Genomic DNA, 25,230 nt, shown 5'->3' with positions numbered 1-25,230 from the left:
AAAAGGCCATAGAACAAGAAAGCAAGTGGAAATGTCCAGGATGGAGCATGTGCAAAGGCACAAGGGCGAAGAAAGGTGATTGTGTCATGTAGCCAGGGCTTCGGGTGGTCAGGGGGGTGTTGCCCAAGGTCAAGCTGGTGAGGCAGGCAGAAGGCGGGGCCAGCAGGGCCTCGTGTGTCCTGTTAGCAGAGTCCAAACTCCATCCTCAGGCAGCAGGAAATTCTTTGAAAATGGGAATAATCTCAAGAGGAATGAGACCATATGCAAAGTCACCTGTCAGAGGGACCACACCAGTGTCCTGGAGCAGGGGGTGGGGTGGGGGAAGTGCAGAACAGAACAGAACAAGCTGCAGCCAGGGTTTAGGGAGGGAATGGGGAAGATCTGCACAAATGAAGAAAAGGAGACAGGCTAGAAGGTGGTCTTTAAAAGGTAAAATTAAAGGGGTTAGAATGTGAGGGCATGTAAAGGCTGAAGGAGGAGGAAGCCATGAAAACCCCAGCATTCAATTCTGGCATCTGAGAGGTGTGACTCAGGCGAAGAAAACAGGGGTGTGTGCACGTGCACACATGCATGCACAGAGGTGGAGGGGCAGAGATCATGAACCTGTTTTGGTACCGAATGAATCTGAAGTATCTGTGGTGACTGAGGAAAGAACCTGAAAAGAAGCCGAAAGATGTGAGGGAGAAGGTGTTGGGTCACTGAACCCAGACAAGGAGAACCTTTCAAGACTGGAGTAGCTGTGCGAAGTGGAGCAGCTGAGACAAGTGGAGTAGTTTCAACAAGTGGAGCAGGTGGGACAAGTGCAGTAGCTGGGATAACTGGATATCCATATGCAAAAGAAGGGAGCTGGACCTCTGTCTCATATCACACACAAAAATTCACTCAAAAAGGGATCAGAGACATAGAAGTTAAGAGTGAAAACTCTAAAACTCTTAGAAGAATGCACAGGAGCAAAGCTTTGCAATCATAGGTTAAACAATGGATCAGAAGCACACATGATAAAAGAAAAACATGGGTAACCTGGGCTTCTTAAAATTAAGCATTACTTTGCCAACAAAGGTCCGTCTAGTCAAGGCTATGGTTTTTCCTGTGGTCACGTATGGATGTGAGAATTGGACTGTGAAGAAGGCTGAGCACCGAAGAATTGATGCTTTTGAACTGTGGTATTGGAGAAGACTCTTGAGAGTCCCTTGGACTGCAAGGAGATCCAACCAGTCCATTCTGAAGGAGATCAGTCCTGGGATTTCTTTGGAAGGAATGATGCTAAAGCTGAAACTCCAGTACTTTGGCCACCTCGTGCGAAGAGTTGACTCATTGGAAAAGACTCTGATGCTGGGAGGGATTGGGGTAAGGAGGAGAAGGGGACGACAGAAGATGAGATGGCTGGATGGCATCACTGACTCGACGGACATGAGTCTGAGTGAACTCTGGGAGTTGGTGATGGACAGGGAGGCCTGGCGTGCTGCGATTCATGGGGTCGCAAACAGTTGGACACAACTGAGTGACTGAACTGAACTGAACTGAAGAAAGGACTAAGAGAAATATTTGCAAATTACCTAATGAGAAACTTATATTTGGAATACTTAAAACTCAATAAAAAAAAAAAAATAACTAAAAAAGGTTCAAAGCTGTTTAGAATATCTGAAGAGACATCTCCCCAAAGATTATATGTATCAATACTCAGCCAACAAGCACACGAATAGATGCTAAATAGTATCAGAGAAAGGCAAATCAAACCAGAGTGGGCTACCATGTCATACTCGGTAATAGGGTGGTCATTAAAAAAGACAGACAACCAAAAGTGTTGGTGAACATGTGGACAAATTAAAACCCTAACCACTGCTGGTGTGAAGGGGAAATGGTACAGTCACTTTAGAAAAGAGTCTGGCAGTTCCTCAAAGGGTTAAAGGCAGAGTTACACAAGACCCAGCAATTCCATTCCTGGTATATAAGCCAGCAAGATGAAAACAGACATCCACACAAAAACTTGTACATAAATGTTCATAACACCATTCGTAATAACCAAAAATTGGAAACAATCCAAATTTCAGCACCAGCTAGTGAATGGGTCAACAACAATCAAGGTCCATATTCAAGTGGTAAATAAGGTGGAACCATAGAATGGGATGTGGTTCAGCAATAAAAGGAAAGAAATTAGTGATAACGTGCTACAACATGGATGAGCCTCCAAAACAGGCTAAGGGAGTGAGGCCAGACACAAAAGGCCACATGTTGTATGATTCCATTTATATGAACTGTCCAGAGTAGGCAAACCTAGCGAGACAGAAAGCAGAGGAGTGGTTGCTGGGACTTAGATGGGGAGGGGGTGGGGGGAGAACTGTTAAAGGGTGATGGAAATGTTCTAGACTTAGATGGTGGGATACTTGTACATTTCTATATACGGTAAAGGTACTGAATGGTACACTTAAAATAGGTGGTTTTTATGGTAAGTAAACTACATTTCCATAAAGTTGCTCAAAATGAAAGTGGAAAGTGTGGCACTGGGCTTGGAGGTGGGTGGGTGAAGCCTCAGAAGGGGCGAGGGGGGGAGCCGGGGAGCGGGGGAGGGGTAGAAGCTGGAAGTTAGGAAATGAGTCGAGTAAGGCAGTGGAGCAGCAGGGTCAATAACGCTGTGTGGGTTGCTGGTGTGGTTTTTAGCTACAAAAGGAGTTATGGGGTAGCAGCCAGAGAGGAAAGCAGATGGGGGACTTTTTCAAGATAGGAGTGAGATGATTGTTTTCACGGCTTGATCAGGAATCAAGATCCCAGGAAAGGAGGAAGGTGATGACAAAGCAGAGGCTTAAGAAGTGGAAGGGAGGGGGCCAGGACACAGAGAGAGGATGCGGCTGGGGAACCCAGAAGCAGGGACGGGACAGGTGAGGGTGACCCCGATGCCAGACACACAGAACATAAAGTACGTTTTGTGTGTTGGGGGCCCCACTGGGATTAAATCACTAATTTCTTAACATGCAACATAAAGCAGCTGTTAGGTGTGCTTCTCATGAGCGCATTACACAGCCTCTGTTCTGCTTCCCCAGAAGACCTGCCTCCTGGGTGGGTCCGCACCTTAGCAAACGTGGAGCCTTTTCCCTCGGACTCGATGGTGATGGTGTGGGTCCGCCGGAGCAGGATCTGGTCGATGTCTTCTTCGCAGAACTTGGAGCCCTCGTCCTCCTCATCCATGAGCGCACCGTAGGCCCCCTTCCGGAGAAGATCCTCTATTTCTTTCTTGGAAAGCTGTTGTACCTGTATTTAAGAAATATTTAAAGTGATTTAGATAAAGGAAACCAACCCTGAATATTCATTGGAAAGACTGACGCTGAAGTTGAAGCTCCAATACTTTGGCCACTTGATGCGAAAAGCTGAATCACTGGAAAGACCCTGATGCTGGGGAAGACTGAAGGCAGGAGGAGAAGGGGATGACAGAGGATGAGATGGTTGGATGGCATCACTGACTTGCAAACTCTGGGAGATGGCGAAGGACAGGGAAGCCTGGGGTGCTGCAGTTCACGGGGTTGCAAAGAGTCAGACACAACTGAGCTAATGAACAATAACAAAGAACTGAAATGTCTGGAGACTGAACAAACGCTTACTTTTTTCTCCAAGACAGTAAACCTCAATTATGACGAAGTAAATGTGACCAAATATGCTTAAAATATTGAGGCCAAAGGATAACCAGATGCGGATGGTTTCTCACTAGGAGCTAAACGAAGCAAGGAGCAGCAGTGAAGCAAGCAGGGCGAGGACAGCACGGCTTACCCCGTTGGGAGCATTCTCCCGTCCGCTCATGGACTGCAGGACTGCCTTGTCCAGACCCAGCTTCAGGCTGGCCTTGTCAAACATTTCCCTTTCGTAAGAATTCCTGGTAATCAGCCTGTATATCTTCACAGATTTGCTTTGTCCTATTCTGTGACATCTAGCCTGAGCCTGAAAGAAAAAGGAAATGCATGGCCACCAGAAAAAGAGAACACCCCACTGCCAGTTACAAGAGCATCTGTTCTGATAAATAGGGGTACCATTCAACACTGGAGGGTTAACACGCCAAGAAATGACTTTCACATTATCCATCAATTGATTACCGGTTGGTTCATTTGCCCCAATCATGGGACACTGCCTGAGTGACGGCAGGATTTCAATTTATTGGTCTGATGTAGGGAAACGACTTTCTAAAGTGGGGGAGGGGGGTACCAGGAAGGTTTTCTTGCATGTTTACCTGGAGATCATTTTGGGGATTCCAGTCAGAATCGAAGATGATGCAGGTATCAGCAGCAGTGAGATTAATGCCTAGGCCTCCTGCCCTCGTACACAGGAGGAACACAAACCTATCGGAGTCAGGCTTGGAGAACCTGTCAATAGCTGCCTGACGGAGGTTGCCTCTGACCCGGCCGTCGATCCTCTCGTACGGGTACCTGGAAGATGTCAGTATTAACAAGGAGGCCTGGCAGATGGCCACAGGACATGTGTTCCTTTCCTGGTGCTTTTAAAAACGTACTGCAACATGGGATATAAATTAACAGGATCGGGCTTCCCTGATGGCACAGTGGTAAAGAATCTGCCTGCAATGCCGGAGACACAAGAGACTTAGGTTCCATCCCTGGGTTGGGAAGATCCTCTGGGGAAGGAAATGGCAACCCACTCCAGTATTCTTGCTGGAGAAATCCCAGGGACAAAGGAGTCTGGTGGGCTATAGTCCACGGGGGTCACAAAAGTGTCAGATGCTACTTCAACATCAAGAAAGAGCTGTCCTCCTCTAGCCCAGAGAAAGAACTGGAAAAATAGAACTGCCTGCAAAAGCCTGCGTCATATGGGACAACTGCCGTGCCCATCTACAGCTTTCAAGAAGAGCTAAGACACAAGCCCCCACCCATCCCCTTTATCATACAGGCCACTTAAGAGGTGAAGCGTGTGGAGCCCAGTCCCACACACCCCCACCCACCATCCCCAGGGCCTGGCCCTCACCGTCTCTGAATGAGGTAGTCTTCCAGGATGTCCAGGCAGCGCACCATCTGGGAGAAAATGAGCACCCTATGGCCACCGGCCTTCAGCTTCGGCAGCAGCTTGTCAATCAGCACTAGCTTGCCAGCAGCCTGGATCATCGCCTGGAGCTGAAAATCTGGAGAGTCGGCATTGTGTGTTTCTTTAAACTCTTCCAAAATTTTCTCTTCAGCACCTGCGGAGATTGGACAGCATAACGGGAATACTGTAAAAGGTTTTTTTCTTTTATTACTGAAAACAACGAACCTGCTTTCAACACCCACTGCAAACAGCAGGGCCCAGAACAACGCATTCGCGTTCACGCACACACATGCGTCCACCGGCTCAGAGTGAGGTCTGCAGGAAACCAGGGAGGTAGAAAAGGGATCAGAGTTTTAAGCACGACACATTTTCAAGCGTTTGGGGGGGAACCCCCACATTTTCCAACAAACAAATGTTTGCTGTCTGTAGAAACTGAATTTCAACAACAGACTGTCAAAGCTAGAAGTGGCAGAAACAAGCCAAGGGCCGGATACCTACAGAAAATTTGGAACCTAAAATGCTAAAGAAATGAAGAGCTGTTTACTCATGGAACATAAACACACATAACAAAATCTGTTCTGAAACCAAGAGGCAAGGGAACAGAGTTCTAACAATTGCTGTGCAGGGGCAGTCGTCTGTGTATCTAAACTGCCTATTAATATGGCCAAAAGCGCAGCAAAAGGGAGTCCCGCTTCGAGGATAATATTTAGGGACTTTTTCAGGAGATCTGAGCACACATTTTCACTGCAATCTCTCCATCTCCCTCTACATTCATTTTCATCTGATTAATTTCGTAAGGTACAAAAGTTCTATCTTGAGTTATCCAAAGCTTTAAACAACCAACCTGTTTCGTGAAAGACATCGATACCTAACCCTCTTTTCTATTAGTCCCACAGAGACTTCTGCTTCCTGAGGGTGCATCAGAGAGACTGTCACCTTCCTAGGGACCGAAACTCTTCCCACCTCCGCCCCTGACCCCAGACACACGTGTCCAGGGAGTAGCCGGCTAAGCTTCCTGCAGCTGCTTAGGTGGCTTAACTAGAATTAGACAGCAGGGGTCTGGAGTGGGGAGTGGAGGTTAATCAGGGTCCGGCCACTGTGCTCCACCCTTGCCCTGGGGATGCAGGGTAGTCACTTCTTTGGGAAATACAGACAGACAAATCCATCTGATGGGATTACTTCCCAGCCTTAAACCACACCAGGAACCTGACTTCTTAACCACTGGTTTTTAAACACAGGCACTGCACTGATGGGGAGATGAGACCCTCCCAGGGTTTAAAGGTCAGGTCACCTGGGCCACCAGAGCTGCCAGGACAGAATGGGGGCATGCAGCCACAGGCAGGACGGCAGTGCCCCCACTGCCCTTTTCAGCGCACCTGTGGAAATGAAGTCATGACCTGGCCATATGCAGAAACACTGCCTGTTTGTTATTAATCCACAAAGACTCTTCTTGAGAGCAGATCACAGTCACTAATGCCTGGGCCGGGCCCGGAGGTCTACGCAGAGCCAGCCACTGCTGTTTCTCAGGAAAGGCCCGGCAGAAAATGCCAGTGGGCTGGAAACGGCCGCTTCTTACTCCCTCTCTCACATGAATAAAAGGCTAGTATTCAGGATTTCAATCTGAAGGGAATGAAAGGCAAAGGTTTCTCTAGGAAATGGTAAAAACCAAACTGCTGTTGAAGAGCATCAGCACAAATATCCTTGAATGAAGCACGCTCTTGAATAAATGTTCTTGCATCCTACATGCTTGCTAAGTCGCTTCAGTCGTGTCTAACATTTTGTGACCCCATGGACTGTAGACCACCAGCTTCTCTGTCCATGGGGTTCTCCAGGCAAGAATACTGGAGTGGGTAGCCATTTCCTCCTCCAGGGGATCTTCCTGACCCAGGGATCGAACCTGCATTTGTTATATCTCCTGTGTTGGCAAGCAAGCTCTTCACCAAACATCCCTGTATAAAGTCAAATAACGTTTTCCAAAACAGAAAATTTAGAAATCTAGGTTCTAGATTCAGGACAAGAAGGTCCTCAGGAGACAGGGGAACTGATCATATCCACATATTACATCAGGTTTTTTCAAAACATTTCTTCTTGTTGGATAATATACTACAAGCAATTCAGAACCACACTTCACTTTTAATATCTGTGTAGTTATTTTTTCTTAAAATTAAGATATTAATATCAATCCATAATCAAAATACACTATTTTAGATATTTTAGCGAATAGTTTTCAAAAATGAAATAATCATTTTGACAAAATTAACGTGTTTGAACTACTTTAGCAAAAAATTTGAAAATATAAATTCAGTCAAATCAGAAGAGAAATTTTTTTCATTTTAAATTTATTTAGATGAGAAAAGTAACTTTCCTGCTTTTTCAATTCTACCAATAATACATCATCAAAAACTGTCAGAATTAAAATATATTATTTCTTATCTGACAGAAGTTCTTACTGAATTAATTCAGCTCTTTGCTGTGAATTCAGGCTCTTAAAGTGGCAGCCAGTTGTCACTAATAATGCTTCCTTTAAATATCTCAGTAAACATATTTCTTATGTGATGCTTTTAGCTATAATTATATTTTGTCCGGGCTTCCCCGGTTGCTCAGCAGTCAAGAATCTGCCAGCAATGCAAATCATATAGGACATGCGGGTTCTATTCCTGGGTTGGGAAGATCCCCTGGAGGAGGGAATGGCTACCCACTGCAGTATTCTTGTCTGGAAAATACCATGGACAGAGGAGCCTGGCGGGCTACAGTCCATGGGGTCACAAAGAGTTGGACACAACTGAAGTGACTGAGCACATATTTTCCAGAAAAGCTGAAGAAAGAAGGGCAGGGAAGATGTCCAGGAGGAAAACTAAACTGCCCTCTCAGCCATTAGAGGGCCAAATTCTCAAGGTTATCAATTAAAGATCTACCTTGATGCCAGATGTGTAAACATCAATCAGAAAATTAAAAATTGGAAATAGGCTATAAAAAGCCCAAATACTCCAATAGTGTTAGTCACTTAGTTGTGTGCGACTCTTTTGTGACCCCATGGTCTGGAGCCCACCAGGCTCCTCTGTCCATGGGATTCTCCAGGCAAGAATACTGGAGTGAGTTGCCATTTCCTTCTCCAGGGGATCTTCCTGATCCAGGGATCGAACCTGGGTCTCCTGCATTGCAGGCAGACTCTTTACCAACTGAGCCGCCAGGGGAACCCAAAAAATACTTCAATGGCACTGCCCTAAATTAAAGTCCTGCATTTATACTTAAAAGTGTGTTTGTGTGCACACGTGTGTGTGTATGTAGCAGAGACAACTTAAAGGAAGTACGGAAGTCTGTTCCCTTAAACAGATGGTCACTGTGAGGACAGGAGCTTCAATGTTATCTAGTTATAGTAGCTGCAAACAAATAAGAAATTATTTATTTGAAGATTACCCTTTTGCTCTCTGAAATTCATTCCATCACAAGCTCAGCCTTGTCTTCTTTCTGCCCACTGTTCTCCACACCCCTTCTCCCCAACAACAAGGAGGACTCATAAGTCAACCCAAACCATCGGGGACCCCACCAAGTCTTCAACATCACCTTCACTCTCACATGTGCACATGTGCTCAGTCACTTCAGTCACATCTGACTCTTGCAACCCCAGGGACCATCGTCTGCCAGGCTCCTCTGTCCATGAGATTCTCCAAGAATCCTGGAATGGAGCCTCTTGGAGGCTACTGTTCTCTTGTCACAGACATCAAATGAAAAAACTGTGTGTTTGTGTGTGTGTGTGTCTCTCTCAGATTACACACACACACACACACACACACACACAGAGCTTTACTCATACCATTGACCACCTTCGGCTCAGCTCCATCTACTTAGCTCAGGACCAGGCTGCAGACACCACAATGGCCTCACGGGCTCTTACACACATGAGGATGAGCAAGCTGCAGCACTGAACATACAACGGTCACGTGTGAGTCTCACTTTGGAAGACCAAGCTACAAGCAGAACGTCTGAAGCAGAAATGCACCGAGGTCACGGCACAGCCATGACCTCAGGTGCTACGGTGAGGCGGCTCCAGGCAGGGCCCACTCTGGCATTTGTAACTGCAGATTCCAGAGGTGAGCTGGCCCAAGGAGTATAGATTACAAAACGGGGAGAGACTGGGAACTCCTGACATCAGCTGCATTTGAACCTCACGGATTGTGATAGTGACCAAAAAAAAAAAAAAAACCTGGCTTGGTTCCTTCTCCCCTGGTAAGCACCCTAACTGCATTACTGGCCAGTCATAATTGCATGCAAGCACCCCAATTTAGACCGCCACCACTTTTCTTTAACCCATATTAACTCCCGCCTGGATGACAGCAGTAGCCTCCTAGTGGGGCTTTCTGTTTGTGTATCTTTCCCTACTCCCATCTGTTTATTCATATGACGTTTCCAGATCAATCATCTTGAATCCCATGTCTAATCATTTCGTAGCTCCATCAAAATCCCACAAGCTGGCATCTAGGCTTCCCATAACCAGGTTCCACTATGTCTACGGTTCACTGTCCCATTGTTTCACACACATACTTTATCCTGGGCAGGTTCCAGTTTGTTCTGCCTCCTTCTCTTGTCTCCTGTGGTTACATCAGCCTAAATGCCCCTTCCTTTTTTAACTCTGATGGCAAAAGCCTGTCTCACTGTCATTGCTTTTGAATGGCTTTCCTGCTCTTATGTCTCCAGAGTATCTTACATGTAACAGGCATGAATTCCTCTAATGATTTCTGGAAGAGTACGATACAGGTTCTTACCCATATCAGTTACATAACACTATCAATTTAGTTAAGAAAACAGGAAGATCATGAACCATGATCTTGATTATCAATGCTCGAGATAACCTCTCGCTCTTAGAGAATGGATGCTGGAGGCCTCCGGACTGAGAGAAGTTCTTTCCCATCAAAGTTTTGAGGCATCCAACAGCTGCCTCTCACCCCAAAGGTGCTCTTTAACTTCTCTGATCTAAACACACACAAACACACACACACACCCCACTGGGGTCTAATTTTTCTTTAACTGTTAGCATGTTTGATGACTTCCAGCCAGTGAGCACCAACACCTCCTTTCAAGGACTGAGATGCAGATGCAGGACAGGTGATGTGAGGTCCTGCTTCAGGGACCATCGGGGACAAAGATGTTGCACCTACAGCTTCACAGAAGGAGGCTTGTGAAGAAGAGGAAGACGATGAAACTCACATTGGGGCAACTACAAACCATACAATAACACGAGTGAAGGGAGGCAAGGATTTCTGGGGCTTTGACAACGACTGAAACAAGGTGCCAGGCTTACCATTGATAAGGTAGGGGTGGTTGCAGCACTTCCGTAATTCCATCATAGTGTTTAAAAGGTTGGGCACGTTAGCTTGCCCACCACCTTTGGAAAGAAACGCGAAATTCTTCTCAAGGATGGCTCGGTAATATTTCTTCTGAATGTTTGTTAGCTCCACTTCAATGATAGTTTCTTCTTTGGGGGCCAAGTTCTTTTCCACGTCCTCCTTGAGACGTCTCAACATCATTGGCTTTAGAATAGCCTGGAGTTTTTGCACCTAAAAAAGGATCTTAAGTAAATACTGGTGTTGGGACTTGCTAGCATGGTAAAACATAGTCTAACATAAAAAACCAGGAGTCTCTTATTTATCTACCTTTCACTTTCATTTGTCGAAGGGTACGAGGGCATTATCTTACAGCTCTCATAACAGGAGCGTGTGAGGGCTGAATGTCCAGTTTCTGATGGGCTAGTTCACCTGGCCAGAGAGTCCTGAACAGCCAGGAGGCTTGAACAGAACACAGCAGAAAATAACCCTATTCATTCTGTTAGTTTTCCCTTCTGTTTGTCTTAAGCCTTCGGGATGATGAGGAAGGAAGGGAGAAAGTTGTAGGAATGACTTGCTTCAGTTCTCTTCTTTTCTAGAAACAGCTGATAGAATGTGTGAGTAAGCCAGGAGCTCTCTGGTCCCTCTCTGTTCTCATCTCTGTTGACTGGCAATAGGACACTGCACACCAGACAGCTCTGGTTCATTCTACGAAGAGCAAAACAGAACAGACTTCACTTGAACTAAGAGAGGTTTAGATGGTAAATTAGGGGAGGGGGCACGTGAAGACCAAGATTTCAAGCGTCATATTTTGTTTCGAATAGAGCTTAATAACCAACACCTACGTAACTTGAACGATCTATAAGATAACTGGCCACTTTTCATACCCGATATCATATTTATTTCTCATAGAAATCCTGCAAGGTAGTTAGGAACCATGTTTCTAAATGAAATATGTCGACTCAAGAAGAGTAAGCAATGTGAGCAAGCAGGAACTAAGACTAGAACTTCGGATCTCCAGGACGGACACAGCTTGTGAAATTTCAGCCTCTCCTGACACTACCCCCAAAAGCACACAATGAAAAACCACTGAACTCAACAGGACAGCAGCTGAAAAGTAGGTGGACAGGTACGGAAACTCTGTAAATCTCAACAGCCCTTCAGGAGGGCAGAGAGACCAACCAACCAGCCAGAACATCACCCTAATGAAGACTCAGAACATCCAAGGAAAGGAGTAAATCTCACTTGTCTACTAGGTGGAGGGAAATTGACATAATTTACATTTTTTAAAACAATTAAATCTTAACACTTTGGTCCTTTGGGAGTTAATCCTCAATTCAATGACTGAAATACAAAAGGAGCCGTGGTAAGTACCTGCTCTTCAGTTTTCAGATCACCAAATTCTTGCATAAAGGTGGTTTCCGAAGGGAAGCGAGTGGGTTCTAAGAAGTGAAGCAAGCTGAAGAGCTCTTCCACCGTGTTCTGGAGCGGGGTCCCCGTCAGCAGCACTTTGTGTTCCTACGGGGATGCGAAGATAACTGAGCAAATCATAACAAAAACCATAGCCATGCCAAAGCCTCTCTCGGGATCAGCATTTCCCCAATTCCGCTTGTGGTCGCTGAAATTCAGCATCCACCCAGCATAAAACACAGGAATAAGATCCGAAGGCAGAGATACAAGAAATGTGGTCTATGTCTTAGATTCCAAGACCCTGTAAACGTGGTCTGCTATTTTGGTTTTTCCTGGGATGTTTAGGTCAATGTTTTGGTGGTGTGGTTCTGCACTCTTCTACGTCTTGTGGCATCTTTTCCCACCAAAGTTCAAGTTCTGCCTAAGATCCCTAGCTCAGATGAAGCTCACGTGCTCCTTTTCTGCTCTCTACAGGGCTATGCCCTCCCCATCTGCTTCCTGCATGACTCACTTAAGAGACAAAAGAAGGTTTTCTACAGGCAACAGCACATGAAAAACTATTTTGTTCAGCAAACATTTCAATCTAGCCAAGAGGTCAGCTCGGTTTTAAATGCCATAATCATGTTTTTGTTTTTTTTTTTCAATAGATGCTATTTCTTACTTTGTCTCTTTGAACCAAGGTAGGTATTTTCTTTAAGGCACTTCTTCCTGTTAACGAGCTTTTTCTTCAGCTTTCTTTATGGATCCATACCCTTGTCCTCTTATTTCTACGTATCCAACATGGTGACCAGTCTTAATGAATTTATTCATCTTAAAGGCCTTATTATGTTCTACTTTGGCCTTCTAGGACACCGCACAGTTAATACAACTATTTCCAAAAGTGGCTACACCTTCAAGGAGGTTCGAAACAGATATTCTGACTGTACTGGAAGTCTGACAAGGCTTGGTTGCTGAGCAGATTATGTGCTCAGTAGATACTGGATGGAGATTCGCCTGAAGGCATGCTCATTTTTTCAACATCTATTGAGTCTTATCTGTCAATGAAGCTCTTCAAAAACACGGTGAAGCAGTTAGATTTGCTTTTATTCTTCCTTTGGTTCCTTTTGAATAAAGAGGGTTCTGATTCAGGAAGATACATAGATCATTGTCATCTTCTAACTCATTAAATTCATAAAGAGTAAGGAGCTTGTAAACCAATGCAAGATTTTCTAATGTATAAGCATACTGGTGGGTAACATGGGCCAACTCCCCGATTTGTTCAAGTTCTGAATTACTTTACCCAAGAATTTTAAAAAATATTGCCATAGATTCAGGAAAACCGTTACTGTAGTGGAAGAGCTGTATCAATACTAAAGATCGTCTCTCAGTTTTTAAAATATCTTTTATGATCAACTGAAATACTGAGCTGCTAACCAAAATACTTCAGCAAAAGTCTTTTAAGTTATTAATTTTAAAATTAACTTATTTGAAAAACAGGAAAAGAACTTTTCTACGCTGCTTCCGTTCAAGTTCTTTTTAAAGCCAGTTCTATCAGTTACACAGAGGACCCTTTGGTAAGGTTGCACAGGTAGCGAAATTAAACCAGGTTTCCCTTTGAAAGTCATTATTAACATAAATACAAATAATATACAGGTGTCACAAAATGTCAAGAGACGGGCTATCAGGTTTATCACATCCAAGCTCAACTTGGCCAGCAGCTAAGCTTTCGGCTTGAAAATGTTATCATTCCTTTTAGCTCTGATGGAGTGACATTCATGTAATTTCATTTCAGCAGAGTCTTTAATTTGTGTGAGGCCTCCTGACAATGAATGATGAGCTAACAGAATCCATGAAGACCCTCCACCACCTTCAGAGGGTCCCCTCCTGTCCATAAGGGACAAGGAGATGGCCCTGCCTCCTGCACTCCCATGGAGGGGGCAGAGAACACAAATGCCCCTCAGCGCAGCAGCTTCTCGAGCGTCTCCTTGGTGACGGGAGAGTTGAAGACGCTGCCTGGTCCTTGCCTTCTGAGAATCTACTTTCATCATAAGTGCATCCAGTGCAGGTAACAGCCGTTCTCTGTGACCTGCTCTGTGGTGGGGTAGAATTATTATTTGCCATTTTCACCATGACTTATTCTAGGAAAGATGAATAGAGACTGGTCAGTGGATAAGTTCTTGTGATGTGTATTGGAAGTATGGATTTAAAGACTAGGCAAAGAGCAGACCCCATGGACTATAGCCTGCCAGGCTCCTCTGTCCATGGAATTCTCCAGGTCAGAATACTGGAGTGGGTAGCCATTCCTTTCTCCAGGGGATCTTCCAACTCAGGGATTGAACCCAGGTCTCCCGCACTGCAGGTGGATTCTTTACCATCTGAGCTACAGGGAAGCCCAAGAATACTGGAGTGGGTAGCCCATCCCTTCTCCAGCTGATCTTCCCAACCCAAGAATCTAACAGGGGTCTCCTGCATTGCAGGCGTTTTCTTTACCAGCTGAGCTACCAGGGAAGCCCCAATGAGCAGTTCAGAAGTGGACAAATGTAACTATATTCTAACTCTGAACAATGATATTGCATTCTATCAACAACTCTTGATCGTTGGAAAAAACAATTATTTTGTTCATTTGCTAATCAGAGCTTTCTGTGGTGAGATGTGAATGAGTTATAGGTATGCCAGGTCCTTGGGGCAGCTGACAGGCTGAGAGTCAGGATCCCAGGACTGGTCACCTGTGGCAGTGGCCAGCCTTCTTGGCTTACCCCAGTATGATACACAAATATTATCATTTTCTATATGTGCCATTGTGTGAAAATGGTTAGGGAACACTACCGTATATAACAGAAAAACTATCTGGATAACAGATTCTAACCCATTAATAAAGTGTTATAAACAACAGAAAATCGTTTGGAATCTCCCAGCGACAATTCGATTACTGGATGTTGACAGTTAAACAAACTGTACTCACCAATGAAGGGCTATTTTGTAGTAAGAATCCACTATCTGGGAGCACAGAAACTAATAACAGACAACTCAGATGAACGCAGATGACTACACCTTCAGGAAACAGTGTCATAAATGTCTCTTATATGGACCACTGTGGAGATGGGCCCCTACTCAGAAGGCACAGTTAGGTTTCATAAGAAAATTAGTGTTCACCTAAACCTGAATGGGTTTCTGAAAGTTTATTAGTCATGCAGTCAGTCCCACTCTGTGACCTCATGGACTGTAGCCCAGCAGGCTCCCTATCCATGGAATTCTCCAGGCAAGAATACTGGAGTGGGTTGCCATTCTCTTTCTCCAGGATCTTTCTGACCCAAGGACTGAACCCAGGTCTACTGCATTGCAGGCAGATTCTTTATCGTCTGAGTCATTTCTTCAATGTAAGACTAAAACTATCATCTGGAGAGACTAGTTACAGCCATAGTGTTTCTCTTCCTCATGTTTTCAAGATTATTCTAAGTGTTCTAATTTGTTTTGTGGATTGAAGACCAAAATAGTACAAACTGCTCTGAGAAAGGTCTTAGGGATGGAAAACTCCACCCTAAATAGGATAATTCAGTCAGACTTTTTCCTTTAAACAGAACTAGATTTTGTTTGTTTTTAATTAAAAGAATAGCTGGCTAATCCAATCCCATTAATTTAGGAATAAAAGAAGCTAATTCAAAGAACCAGCTGCAACAGAAAGCTTTTAAGTGTTCTTTTTGTTGGTACCAGTCTTCAGTAAAAAAAATTTACAGCCATGAACATACAGAATATTCTTTTCCATCTCAAACTCTCAATTAATAAGAGATCAAATTAATCTATAGAAGTCAACATTAAAGGATTAAAAAAATCTTTTTGTACCTTTGAAAAACTCATCTAAACACCCAAGACATGCTGAATAACAATATCTTTGCTTCTTAAATGTACATTAAAAATAAAAACAAGTGATCAAAACCCATCTTGTAAACTAGAGTGAACAGAGGCCTGAGGGTGACAGAGTCACGTCATGTCTGCTAGGAAACCATACAGCAGTGTGGAGAGGAAAGCCAACCAAACTCCAACCACTGCTACAGTATGTTATCCCCAGATACTCCTACTGGGGAAAAAAAAAATTTAAAAATATCACCAAGTCCTGACCATCTCTTGGGAAGAGTATGTAATAGACCCGGTCTGAAACTCCAGATCAAATTCAAGGCCTTATCATGCACTAAACTTCAAAGTGTCTGCACAAATTGGGCCAATTCCAGATATCCACTTAACTTAGTGAGAAAAACTGCACCTACAAGCCCTTGGAGGCAAAAACCTACAAACCCTGGAATATAACTGGATCATCATCATGGAGCTAAAGTTTGGCCCAACGGCTTACAACATGGCAGTACTTACAAACAAAAGGGAGAAGCAAACACTTGAAACTCAGTGGAAGTATCATGAACGTACTCTGCTGTGATAACAAAGACACCAGCCAACAACAGAAGAGTCAGGAAGATAGCAGCAACTTTTAAGTAAACTCAGGAGCAAACATGTCACAGGATTTGACAGGCTTTGCAAACACCCTTTAAAGGGATCGGCTGGACTCAGAGCATCAGGAATACTGAGTCGGTTAACAATTTTATCCAGGTTCAAGGGAAGCACCAATATGACCACTGACCAAGTCCATCATCTTGAGTCCCTCCAAGAGCTTGCAGTTCCTGTTCTTCAGCCTGTGGGCTTCATCGATGACTACACATCGCCAGGGAATATTCCGCAGCTCAGGACAATCGGTCAGAATCATCTCAAATGTAGTGATGATGGCGTGGAACTTATATGACCCCTTTATCACTCGACCCTATAATAAGGACTCTGTGTTACTGTTTAGCACTGAAGGTTACGTTAATAACTTTAAGGATGAATAAACAGCATAAGAGATATATATATATATATGTTTATCCTTTTGGGAACACCTTTATTTATACTTGGTTTTCAAGTTATTTTTGGAGGTTTTAAGCTCTTACGGTACAAGAGAGTTTTAAAATCTTTCCTTTTTTAAGGAAGTTTGCAATTTGTTGGTAAAATTTCCAATCCAGTTTTTTATAGATAAGATGCAGTAAGTGTGCCTATTCTAGTTACCTCCTATAGACTCCAACAGGTGAAAGGCCAGAGGGACTATGTACTAAGGCAACAGTTTTAAAACTGTTTTTACTTTTTAAACCTTTTTTTTTTTTTTTTTCATTTTGTGACTTAGTTTTCACTTTTAATGTGCTAACATGAAAAAAGCATTCAACTCAGGACAGAACTTTCAACAACTTTCCAAATGTAAAGATCAACACCAAAACACATTTTAATATTCTTCTCCTTTAAGTAATTGTAGGTCAGATTTTACACTCAAAGCAAATAAATATAGAACACAAAACTCTGTCCTATTTCCAGTTATAGGACTTGCATTTCACCTATTGCTTAAACTATTTTATTATAGCACATACTATTTATTCTTCTTTCTCTGTCACTTATAATGCTTCAGGGTCAACATCAAAGATAATTTCATACAGATAACTAGAATTAGTTAAAAGTCATAGCAATTGCTACTAAGAGCCACAGTATAAATTATTCCCTCTGGGTATATTCAATGCACCAGTTAATGTTAGGTGCCTAATATTTTTCACTTCTAGAAACAACAAAGAACACAATATTCTTCCCATTCCCATTTAATAACTCTTTTTTGGTTTCACTTTCTTTTAGGGCTTAAAAAATAAACCAAATTAGGCTATCAATGCGTTGAATGATTTTCAGCAGTCATCCAAGGTAAAAAAAATTTCACGTGTTCTAATAATTATAAAGACCAAGGCTATAAAAAGAAAGACCTGTCATCATAAGATAAGGAATTATAGTCCAAACATAAATTGAGTAAGAAATCTAAACAAAATTTCTCTAGTTCTGCAAAATCTAGACGTTCCCCCAAAAGGTATGAAAACCATTTGAACATTCAACGTGTTAAAGTGCCCCTATGTGTAAGGACGGTGCGCCTGAGACACTTTACCTGGGGATCTTTGAAGTACATTTCATACAACTGAATGGTCCGACGACTAGCTTGACTCCCATGGTACACAACCACGTTCAATTCTGTCCAGGTCCGGAATTCCCTTTCCCAGTTGGGGATTGTGGACAATGGGGCAATTACTAAAAAAGGGCCATGGATTCCTTTCAAATATATCTCATAGAGAAATGTAATGGACTGGATAGTTTTTCCCAAACCCATTTCATCTGCTAAAATGCAGTTTCGCCTTTGGGAGGGAAATAAAACAAGGAAACTTTCATGAGTACACATACAAGACAGCACTTTCTCGTCACAAGGTAAGTGTATATATCCATTAAATTCAAAAATGCATGCCTTAAATGCTTCTTTAAAAACAATGAGATACATTTTCAAACAAAATGTTCGGAGACACAGAAAATTACTTCTACATACTTCAATCAGTCTCTACATTAGTACATGCTAATTAGACAAATATTAAGCATACGTCCAGTGTTTGCTTTTTTAAATAATTTTTATTAGCAAGTTAAAATGTTGCTATTTTTGATCAGTATTCTCAATAACTGCAGAAGAGCTATTATAGGCTTTCTTTAAAAGGTGAAGAAAAATGCATTTTACATACATGTTGTACCAATTGAAAAGTAGCCAGTTTACTCCCTCCAACTGGTATTCCCTGAGTTTGTTATTGTTTTTATACTCCCTGGAACTCTCCGATTTCTTCCAGTCATCAGCAGGGGGTCGCTCCTGTTTCAAATACAGGAAATCCCGTTAGTGGTTTCTCACAGACCACACCACCCGGCTGTGAGCAAATGCGACCCTCCGCCACCCGCCAGTCCTCACCACATGCTCTGTCTCTGGCTCCCGGGACATGAGCTTCTCAAACTCTTCGATCTTGGCTTGGTCTATGTCCTGCCTCAGCTCCCACGTGCTGTCTTCATAAGGCAGTGAGCACCACTTCACCAGATAGTGAGTCACAGGCTGGGCCGGGTTTAAACACAGCAGAATGATGTATGAAAAACATGCACTCTACTTCACTTACGGACAGACACTACCCCAGCAACAGTAAGACGGAGCTGGGAGATGTTTTAAAACAGTGACCGCTGAATGAGGAGCCCTTGGTTAGTGTCTAAAGGAACTAAAAGTACACGGTAAGTCCCCACATATGAATGAGCTCTATTCCAAGAGTGCATTCATAAGTCCAACAAAGTTAGCCCAAGTACCCAACTTGTGTGTGTGTGTGTGTGTGTGCATCTACTGCACTGGCAGGTGGATTCTTAACCACTGCGCCACCTGGGAAGTAGCCAACTAATACAATAAGCTATATATACCTCTGCTTTTACACTTGCTTACAAACATCCTGGGTTTGAAATAAAGATACTGTATTCTATAACAGTACTGTACAGTAGTAAAGTACACAAAAGGTCAACCATTTGTCGAGGATGCACACACATGACAACATATGCCAGACACATGAACTAACCTATGTGACTGGACATGCAAACACACGTTCACACCTTTGAAAATTTGCAACTTGAAGGTTCGTATGTAGGGGACTTACTGTAATATTATTAAATATTGTCAGAACAAATTCATTTTTATCTAAGCCACTGGTTAAGTCATGTTCAAAAGCCAAAAAGTATATAGAAATAGCTAGTAAATAACAAAGCTGAATCTGAACCTTATTATTATCTGTGTGATCATTAGGCAACTGATTCAGACTCACAGGGTAACTCATCTTGGTGTGTTTATATATTTACCTAATCGGCTACTTTCTTAAACAACGAGAAACAGGCTTAACTTATTCGAATTTCTTCCTTTTTCTTAAAGAGATATTGTCTGCATGCAATTGCTTTAAAGTAATGTGTTTGAGCTCTAGAAAACTGGAGAGCAAAATACCTTGGGTAACGCAGACCAAGAAGATCTCCTTTGCCTTTCTTCTAGAAAACATTTGGGTTTTTGGATCTTCATTTTAGGACAGAGGTACTGATTATTAAGCCCTAAAACTAATAGTAAATTGATAAATCTCAGCTAAATTTAGACCAAGGCTCTGACCTGGCTGTGATGTTACAAACATTTGCTGTACTATATAAATAAAATATGGGGAAAAAAAATTTTTTTTAAGTACAACTAAGCAAAACAGAAAGGTAAACATCGTATTACAGATATGGTCTTTGAAATATCATGGACCTTGTGATACAGAATTTGGAGTAAAAATGGGACTTCACTGCAGACTCTCAATAGACAAGCAAGATTCAAACATCCAAACACTTTATGCAGTTTAATTTACAAGAAGAAGCTAAGTGACAGACCTCATGGTGGGTAGGCATATCCTTACTAAGACACAATGCTCAGAAGTCACTAGATGCATGTTTATTCTTACACGATGAGTAGTGTGCCCTACCAACTGCCCTTTACAACCTCTTTGGGTTCTTCAAAGCAAAACGGGCATGCTGAGACTCAGATCTCACAAAAAGGATTCTATAGCGTCCTCCATGTACCATGTTAAATGAGGCCCATCAACTTCATTAGTGATGTCTTCTGTTACTTAACATTGAACTGTGTTTTTGCTACAAGAGCACTCTTACAAAGGGAATTCGTGCTACATAACAGATTTACACCAAAATATAGTAAATTCCTTATTGATTGTATCTGGAACTGTGCAAAGTGTCAGTGCTCTCTGCTTCACATTGAAAACTGATTTCTTTTAAAAAGCTCTCAGACTAAAACAAACAACATTTTTACTGTGATTATTAAGTCCCAAAACTAATAGTAAGTTAGTACATTTCAGTTTGGTTTAGCCCAAGTGTGTCATAATACAAGGCTGTGAGCAGGACCAGATCTTGGGAGTTCATGATGGTTCTCCATAAATACACGTAAGCGGTCTGAGCCACTGTCCCCTAAGACAAACGGTCTTCTGTTACCTCTCCCCGGTCATCTGTGCTACGTGCAAAGTCCATTATCCGGTCAACCTCCACATAATCTGGATTAAAAAGCTCATCTTCAATCTACACCAACGGGGAGAAAAAAAAAAGTTAAAATGTTTATTTAACTCCTGAGAATAAACACTATTTCACTTTTCATCAGGCAGTACTATTTGGGGTCAGAGCAATACAAAATTTATATTTGGCAAAGGTCTGTTATATTAATTGAAATGCTATAATTTAGCAAAATCACTCCCCATGAGGAAATCAAGAGTTCTTAGACTTTGTTAACTGGGTCTTTTAATTACTGTGTGAAACCTTTTTACTGTGAGAGAATGTTTAAGAATATTTCAAATCAAGTGTGAAATTACAATTCACTAATGAGCAATCCAAAAGGCTTATGGCACGCAATGCATTTAGCATTCGAGACTGTAGTTTGCAAAAAAGATCAGAACTGTGCACAGTAAGTGCTACCAGAGTCTTGTAACTGTCTGATGCCTTATAGCATCATCTGCAGAATGTTATTCAAAAGCTAAAAACACTGAGACCAGTGAATTCCACATTTAAGCATGAACGGAGTTTATGTTGTTTGGTCACCTTTGCCAATCAGTATTAGTACCTTATTTGAATATAATCTTGGCGTACATCGAAGTGTTCTCACATGATTTATTTGTATTGAGCACAGAGCATTTGGCTAAAAGTACTGAGGATAAAGAAATGAGGCTTTAAACATTGGGTTCTCTAGCTGAGACATTAACAATCTTTACAGAAGTCAAGTAACGCTGCTTGTCTGCAAACTGATCTCACGTAAAAGAAGAGAATTTGGCTCAAAGGGAAGTTACAGACTAAGCCATACTTTAAAGAAGTCAGAGTCAGATAATTTAGAAATTAAAAAAAAAAAGACACATTACTATGTGTTCCCAGAGATTAATTTATCAGCAACATAACTTCATTAAAACGCTTTGCAAAAACATTAGATACTGTCCACATCCCCGGAGTTGCAGGTCAAAGAGCTGCCTGGTTACAGTCAACTTCAGGATAACAAACTTCCTCTGGGGTCCTGTGCCCACTTAATGCACCCAATTTGGATGCTGTGAACTGTGAATCATGAAACAAAACCCAGAAATACCAAGAGTGTGTTTCAATTGTCTCAGGTCTTTACAGCTGGAGTTCATGACTAAGGCAACAAAAACCTTTGGAACAGTCTGTTAATTTGAAGTGTTAATATATTAAATGCATTGGCTTGTCAAAGCTTCTAGATTTAGGTGCCCAATATCTACGTATTATTCATGTACAGCATAAACACTAAACCTTTCCACAAACTAGGATTTTATGATAAAAGCTCTAAGGCAACTTGTTAAACAGAATCCTCTATTGAATCTGAATTAAAATCCTTAACTTTACTCCTAAACATATTTATCCTTCAAGCAAGTAATCTATGCCACCACACCTGTGATTTCCAGTCTTAATAATTTTTCTAAATAGAGAGTTTTAGTTGCAGTGACTTAAAAGGAAGCCTAAGTAACCCCATGGATGGAGAAGCCTGGTGGGCTGCAGTCCATGGGGTCACTGAGAGTTGGACACGACTGAGCGACTTCACTTTCACTTTTCACTTTCATGCACTGGAGAAGGAAATGGCAACCCACTCCAGTGTTCTTGCCTAGAGAATCCCAGGGACGGGGGAGCCTGGTGGGTTGTCGTCTGTGGGGTCGCACAGAGTCAGACACAACTGAAGCGACTTAGCAACAGCAGCAGCAAGGTGAATCAGAAAAGGCAAAAGTGGTCATGACTAAAAATCTCAAAGTAGCAGAACTGGTGCCCGAAGCCAGGACCATCTATAGGACACGACAAACAGGTGAGCATACCTGTGTGTGTGTGTGTGTGTGTGTAAAGGATCCAGAATTGATATCCTTCTCTGTTAAACCTCAGATCCTCTTTTCAGACACAAGCTTATGCTCCTATTCAGGACAAAGCTTAAGATTTACTGTTACCAAGTTACCAGGAAGATAATATATTTCAACCTTGTAATTGTTGTTCGGTCGCTAAATGTCTGATTATTTGCAACCCCGGGGACTGTAGCACACCAGGCTCCCCTGTCCTTCACTGTCTCTCGAGTTTGCGCAAACTCATGTCCATTGAGTCGGTGATACCATCCAACCATCTCATCCTCTGCTGCCCCCTTTTCCTCTTGCCCTCAATCTTTCCCAGCATCAGGGTCTTTTCCAATGAGTCAGCTCTTTGCATCAGGTGGCCAAGTTTACACTACGCCTTTGGGGGCATGGAGTTCACATTCCAGGAGACCCCAGACTTGTCACCTGAGAGGATAAGTCTGGACTCTATGACGTAAAAGTATGGCACACTCATCTGTCTGTGACCCCCTCCCCCATCTCCAACAAGGGGTCGGGGTGTGAAGTTGGCCGTGAAACAGGTATGATTTTGCATCAAATTTCACACTTTTTTTTAACAGTTTACATTCTGTTAAACTCCTTCATGGAGAGGAAAATCAATGAGTCAGACAGGTTAGTCTTTCAATGTGAAGGTTTCTCTTTTTATCTGCTCGAGGCTATAAATGAAAGCAAACAGGTGATCATAGGTCTAGGGACCCTTGGAGGCAGCCCGCGAGAGCCTTGTTTATGTAACTGACTATGCTGGAAGAGAACCATGGCTCTTCCTAAACTATGCAGGCATTCTTTCCTGCCCTAGATATTAGTCAGCCAGTCAGTGTTCATTGCTCAGTCATGTCCGACTCTTTCATGGGCTGTAGCCTGCCAGGCTCCTCTGTCCATGGGATTCTCCAGGCAAGAATACTGGAGTGGGTTGCCATTCTATTCTCCAGGGGATCCTCCTGACCCAGGGACTGAACCTGGGTCTGCCACACTCGGGGCAGATTCTTTACAGTCTGAGTCACCAGGGAAGCCCTAAGTATGGGTACCTTGTTATCTTAATTGATAATCTAGGATAAAGGGGAGGAAGGTAAAGATATTAGATATTGTATCAACTTCTGTACCACAACGTATCATCTGTGAAAAGAAGGTCAGCAAACTCTCTGACTTTAACAAGAGAAATGTCACACACCTTCCCCAATCGAAACAAACATTTACATCCTAGAACTTAATACTAATCGTAGAGTTTTTGAGTTTGTAATCTGCTAAACCTTTTTTTTTTAAATTTTCTTTTGGATGTGGACCATTTTTAAAGTCTTTACTGAATTTGTTACCATATTGATTCTTTTGTTTATGTTCTGGTTTTTTCACCACAAGGCAGGTGGGATCTTAACTCCCCGACCAGGGATCGAACCTGTACCTCCCACAGCAAAAGCAAAGCCTTAACTGGACTGCTAAGGAAGTCCCTCACCTGCTACATCTTAGTAAGCCTTTTGTCTACTTATTTTTTCACTGTCTATTAAGTGTATTTCCATTACAAGATTGAATCATACCACCATATTTCCACATAATCTCAGAAGGACCAGTATCTTCTAGACTAAGCAACAGGAAGAATGAGAAATTTCCTGTTTACAAATTATTTTAGCAATAACCAGTTACCAATATGCAAGTAACAGCACCAAATGAGGCAAACTAATTTCTCTTAATAATATGCTGACATGAAATTCAAAATTTAGAACACTTTAAAAATGTAAATATTTTAGGAAATTAACCAGGTTTTCCATACCTCTGACAGGAATTTGTTCTGGCCTTGCTTTGCCTTAAATCGCTTAATCTTTTGCTGAATTCTCTTATCTTTTTCCAGATCTTCTATGGACGCCCATTGACAATGAAGATAAGAGCTAAAAAAATAAAACGATATACTTGAAACAGAAAATAATTGATCTTTATGATACATGTTCATTATCACTCTCCCCACAAAATCAACTACATAGACAATTAACAGAATAACCTGTTTAATTACTTACTCATAGAGGCCGCTGAGGCACATTTCAATATAACTACTAATGGTTAAGAATAAGAGAAAATAATCAATAACAGATACTAAAATTTGCCTTCTGTGCTGGGTCTGCAGTTCTCTTACCCATTTCCCATTAAAAAGAAAGAAAGAAAAAGACCTAATAACAAGCTATTTTCATAAGTGAAAGGATTTTACTCCAACACAAAACAATTAGCACTACAAGGTGGTTTTAATTATGGATTTGTTTTGAGCCTTTTATCATTAATTGAGAAATAAAAGGCTTCTGTCAAGTTTAAAGAATTCAAATTTAAAACAGCAAAGGTAAACCTCATTTCCTCTTTCTAAAACAACTGGGGAGAAAAGGACCCCCCCAGCTCTAGAACACCAGTACCCCCAGCCCTCTCCTTGTTAGTCCTTCTGCCAGGACCTCTGAGATGATGCCCCTTGGGTCCCTTGTGAATTGTTCACTCTCCAATGCCTACTCTCTTCTCTCACTGGTTAGTCTCCTCCTGTTCAGACTCACCACCAGCCTGCTCTGAGCAGGTGCTGTGTCTTCTCTAACCTGAACTTGAATACTCCCCACCCCACCTTTCCGTTTTCATCCCCAAGACTCACAGGTATACAGTTAATGTTGTATGGTACCTTTGACATTCTTTCATTTAGTTATTTCAATTTCCTTTAGTACTATCATCCT

The 25,230-nt window shown here is 42.4% G+C and overlaps 1 protein-coding gene across 3 annotated transcripts in view; it reads right to left on the bottom strand.

Moving 5' to 3' along the window:
* Positions 1–25,230, bottom strand: part of CHD7 (chromodomain helicase DNA binding protein 7) — a 190,595-nt gene that overhangs the window by 26,272 nt on the left and 139,093 nt on the right. For all 3 annotated transcript variants that reach the window (XM_055546063.1, XM_055546064.1, XM_055546065.1), the window contains exons 8-19: positions 24,303–24,417; positions 20,634–20,717; positions 18,553–18,690; positions 18,335–18,456; positions 17,719–17,962; positions 16,354–16,530; positions 11,712–11,855; positions 10,316–10,571; positions 4,960–5,170; positions 4,214–4,409; positions 3,760–3,927; positions 3,067–3,246 (exon numbers count right to left, since the gene is read on the bottom strand). In XM_055546063.1, the coding sequence (XP_055402038.1) occupies positions 3,067–3,246; positions 3,760–3,927; positions 4,214–4,409; positions 4,960–5,170; positions 10,316–10,571; positions 11,712–11,855; positions 16,354–16,530; positions 17,719–17,962; positions 18,335–18,456; positions 18,553–18,690; positions 20,634–20,717; positions 24,303–24,417 (2,035 nt within the window). The remainder of the gene's footprint in view (positions 1–3,066; positions 3,247–3,759; positions 3,928–4,213; positions 4,410–4,959; positions 5,171–10,315; positions 10,572–11,711; positions 11,856–16,353; positions 16,531–17,718; positions 17,963–18,334; positions 18,457–18,552; positions 18,691–20,633; positions 20,718–24,302; positions 24,418–25,230) is intronic.

The sequence above is a fragment of the Bubalus kerabau genome, chromosome 14 (genome assembly GCF_029407905.1).
Source record: "Bubalus kerabau isolate K-KA32 ecotype Philippines breed swamp buffalo chromosome 14, PCC_UOA_SB_1v2, whole genome shotgun sequence".
NCBI classification, from domain to species: domain Eukaryota; kingdom Metazoa; phylum Chordata; class Mammalia; order Artiodactyla; family Bovidae; genus Bubalus; species Bubalus kerabau.
The sequence above is the reverse complement of the archived record's forward strand: the minus strand, read 5'-3'. Positions and strand labels throughout refer to the sequence as shown.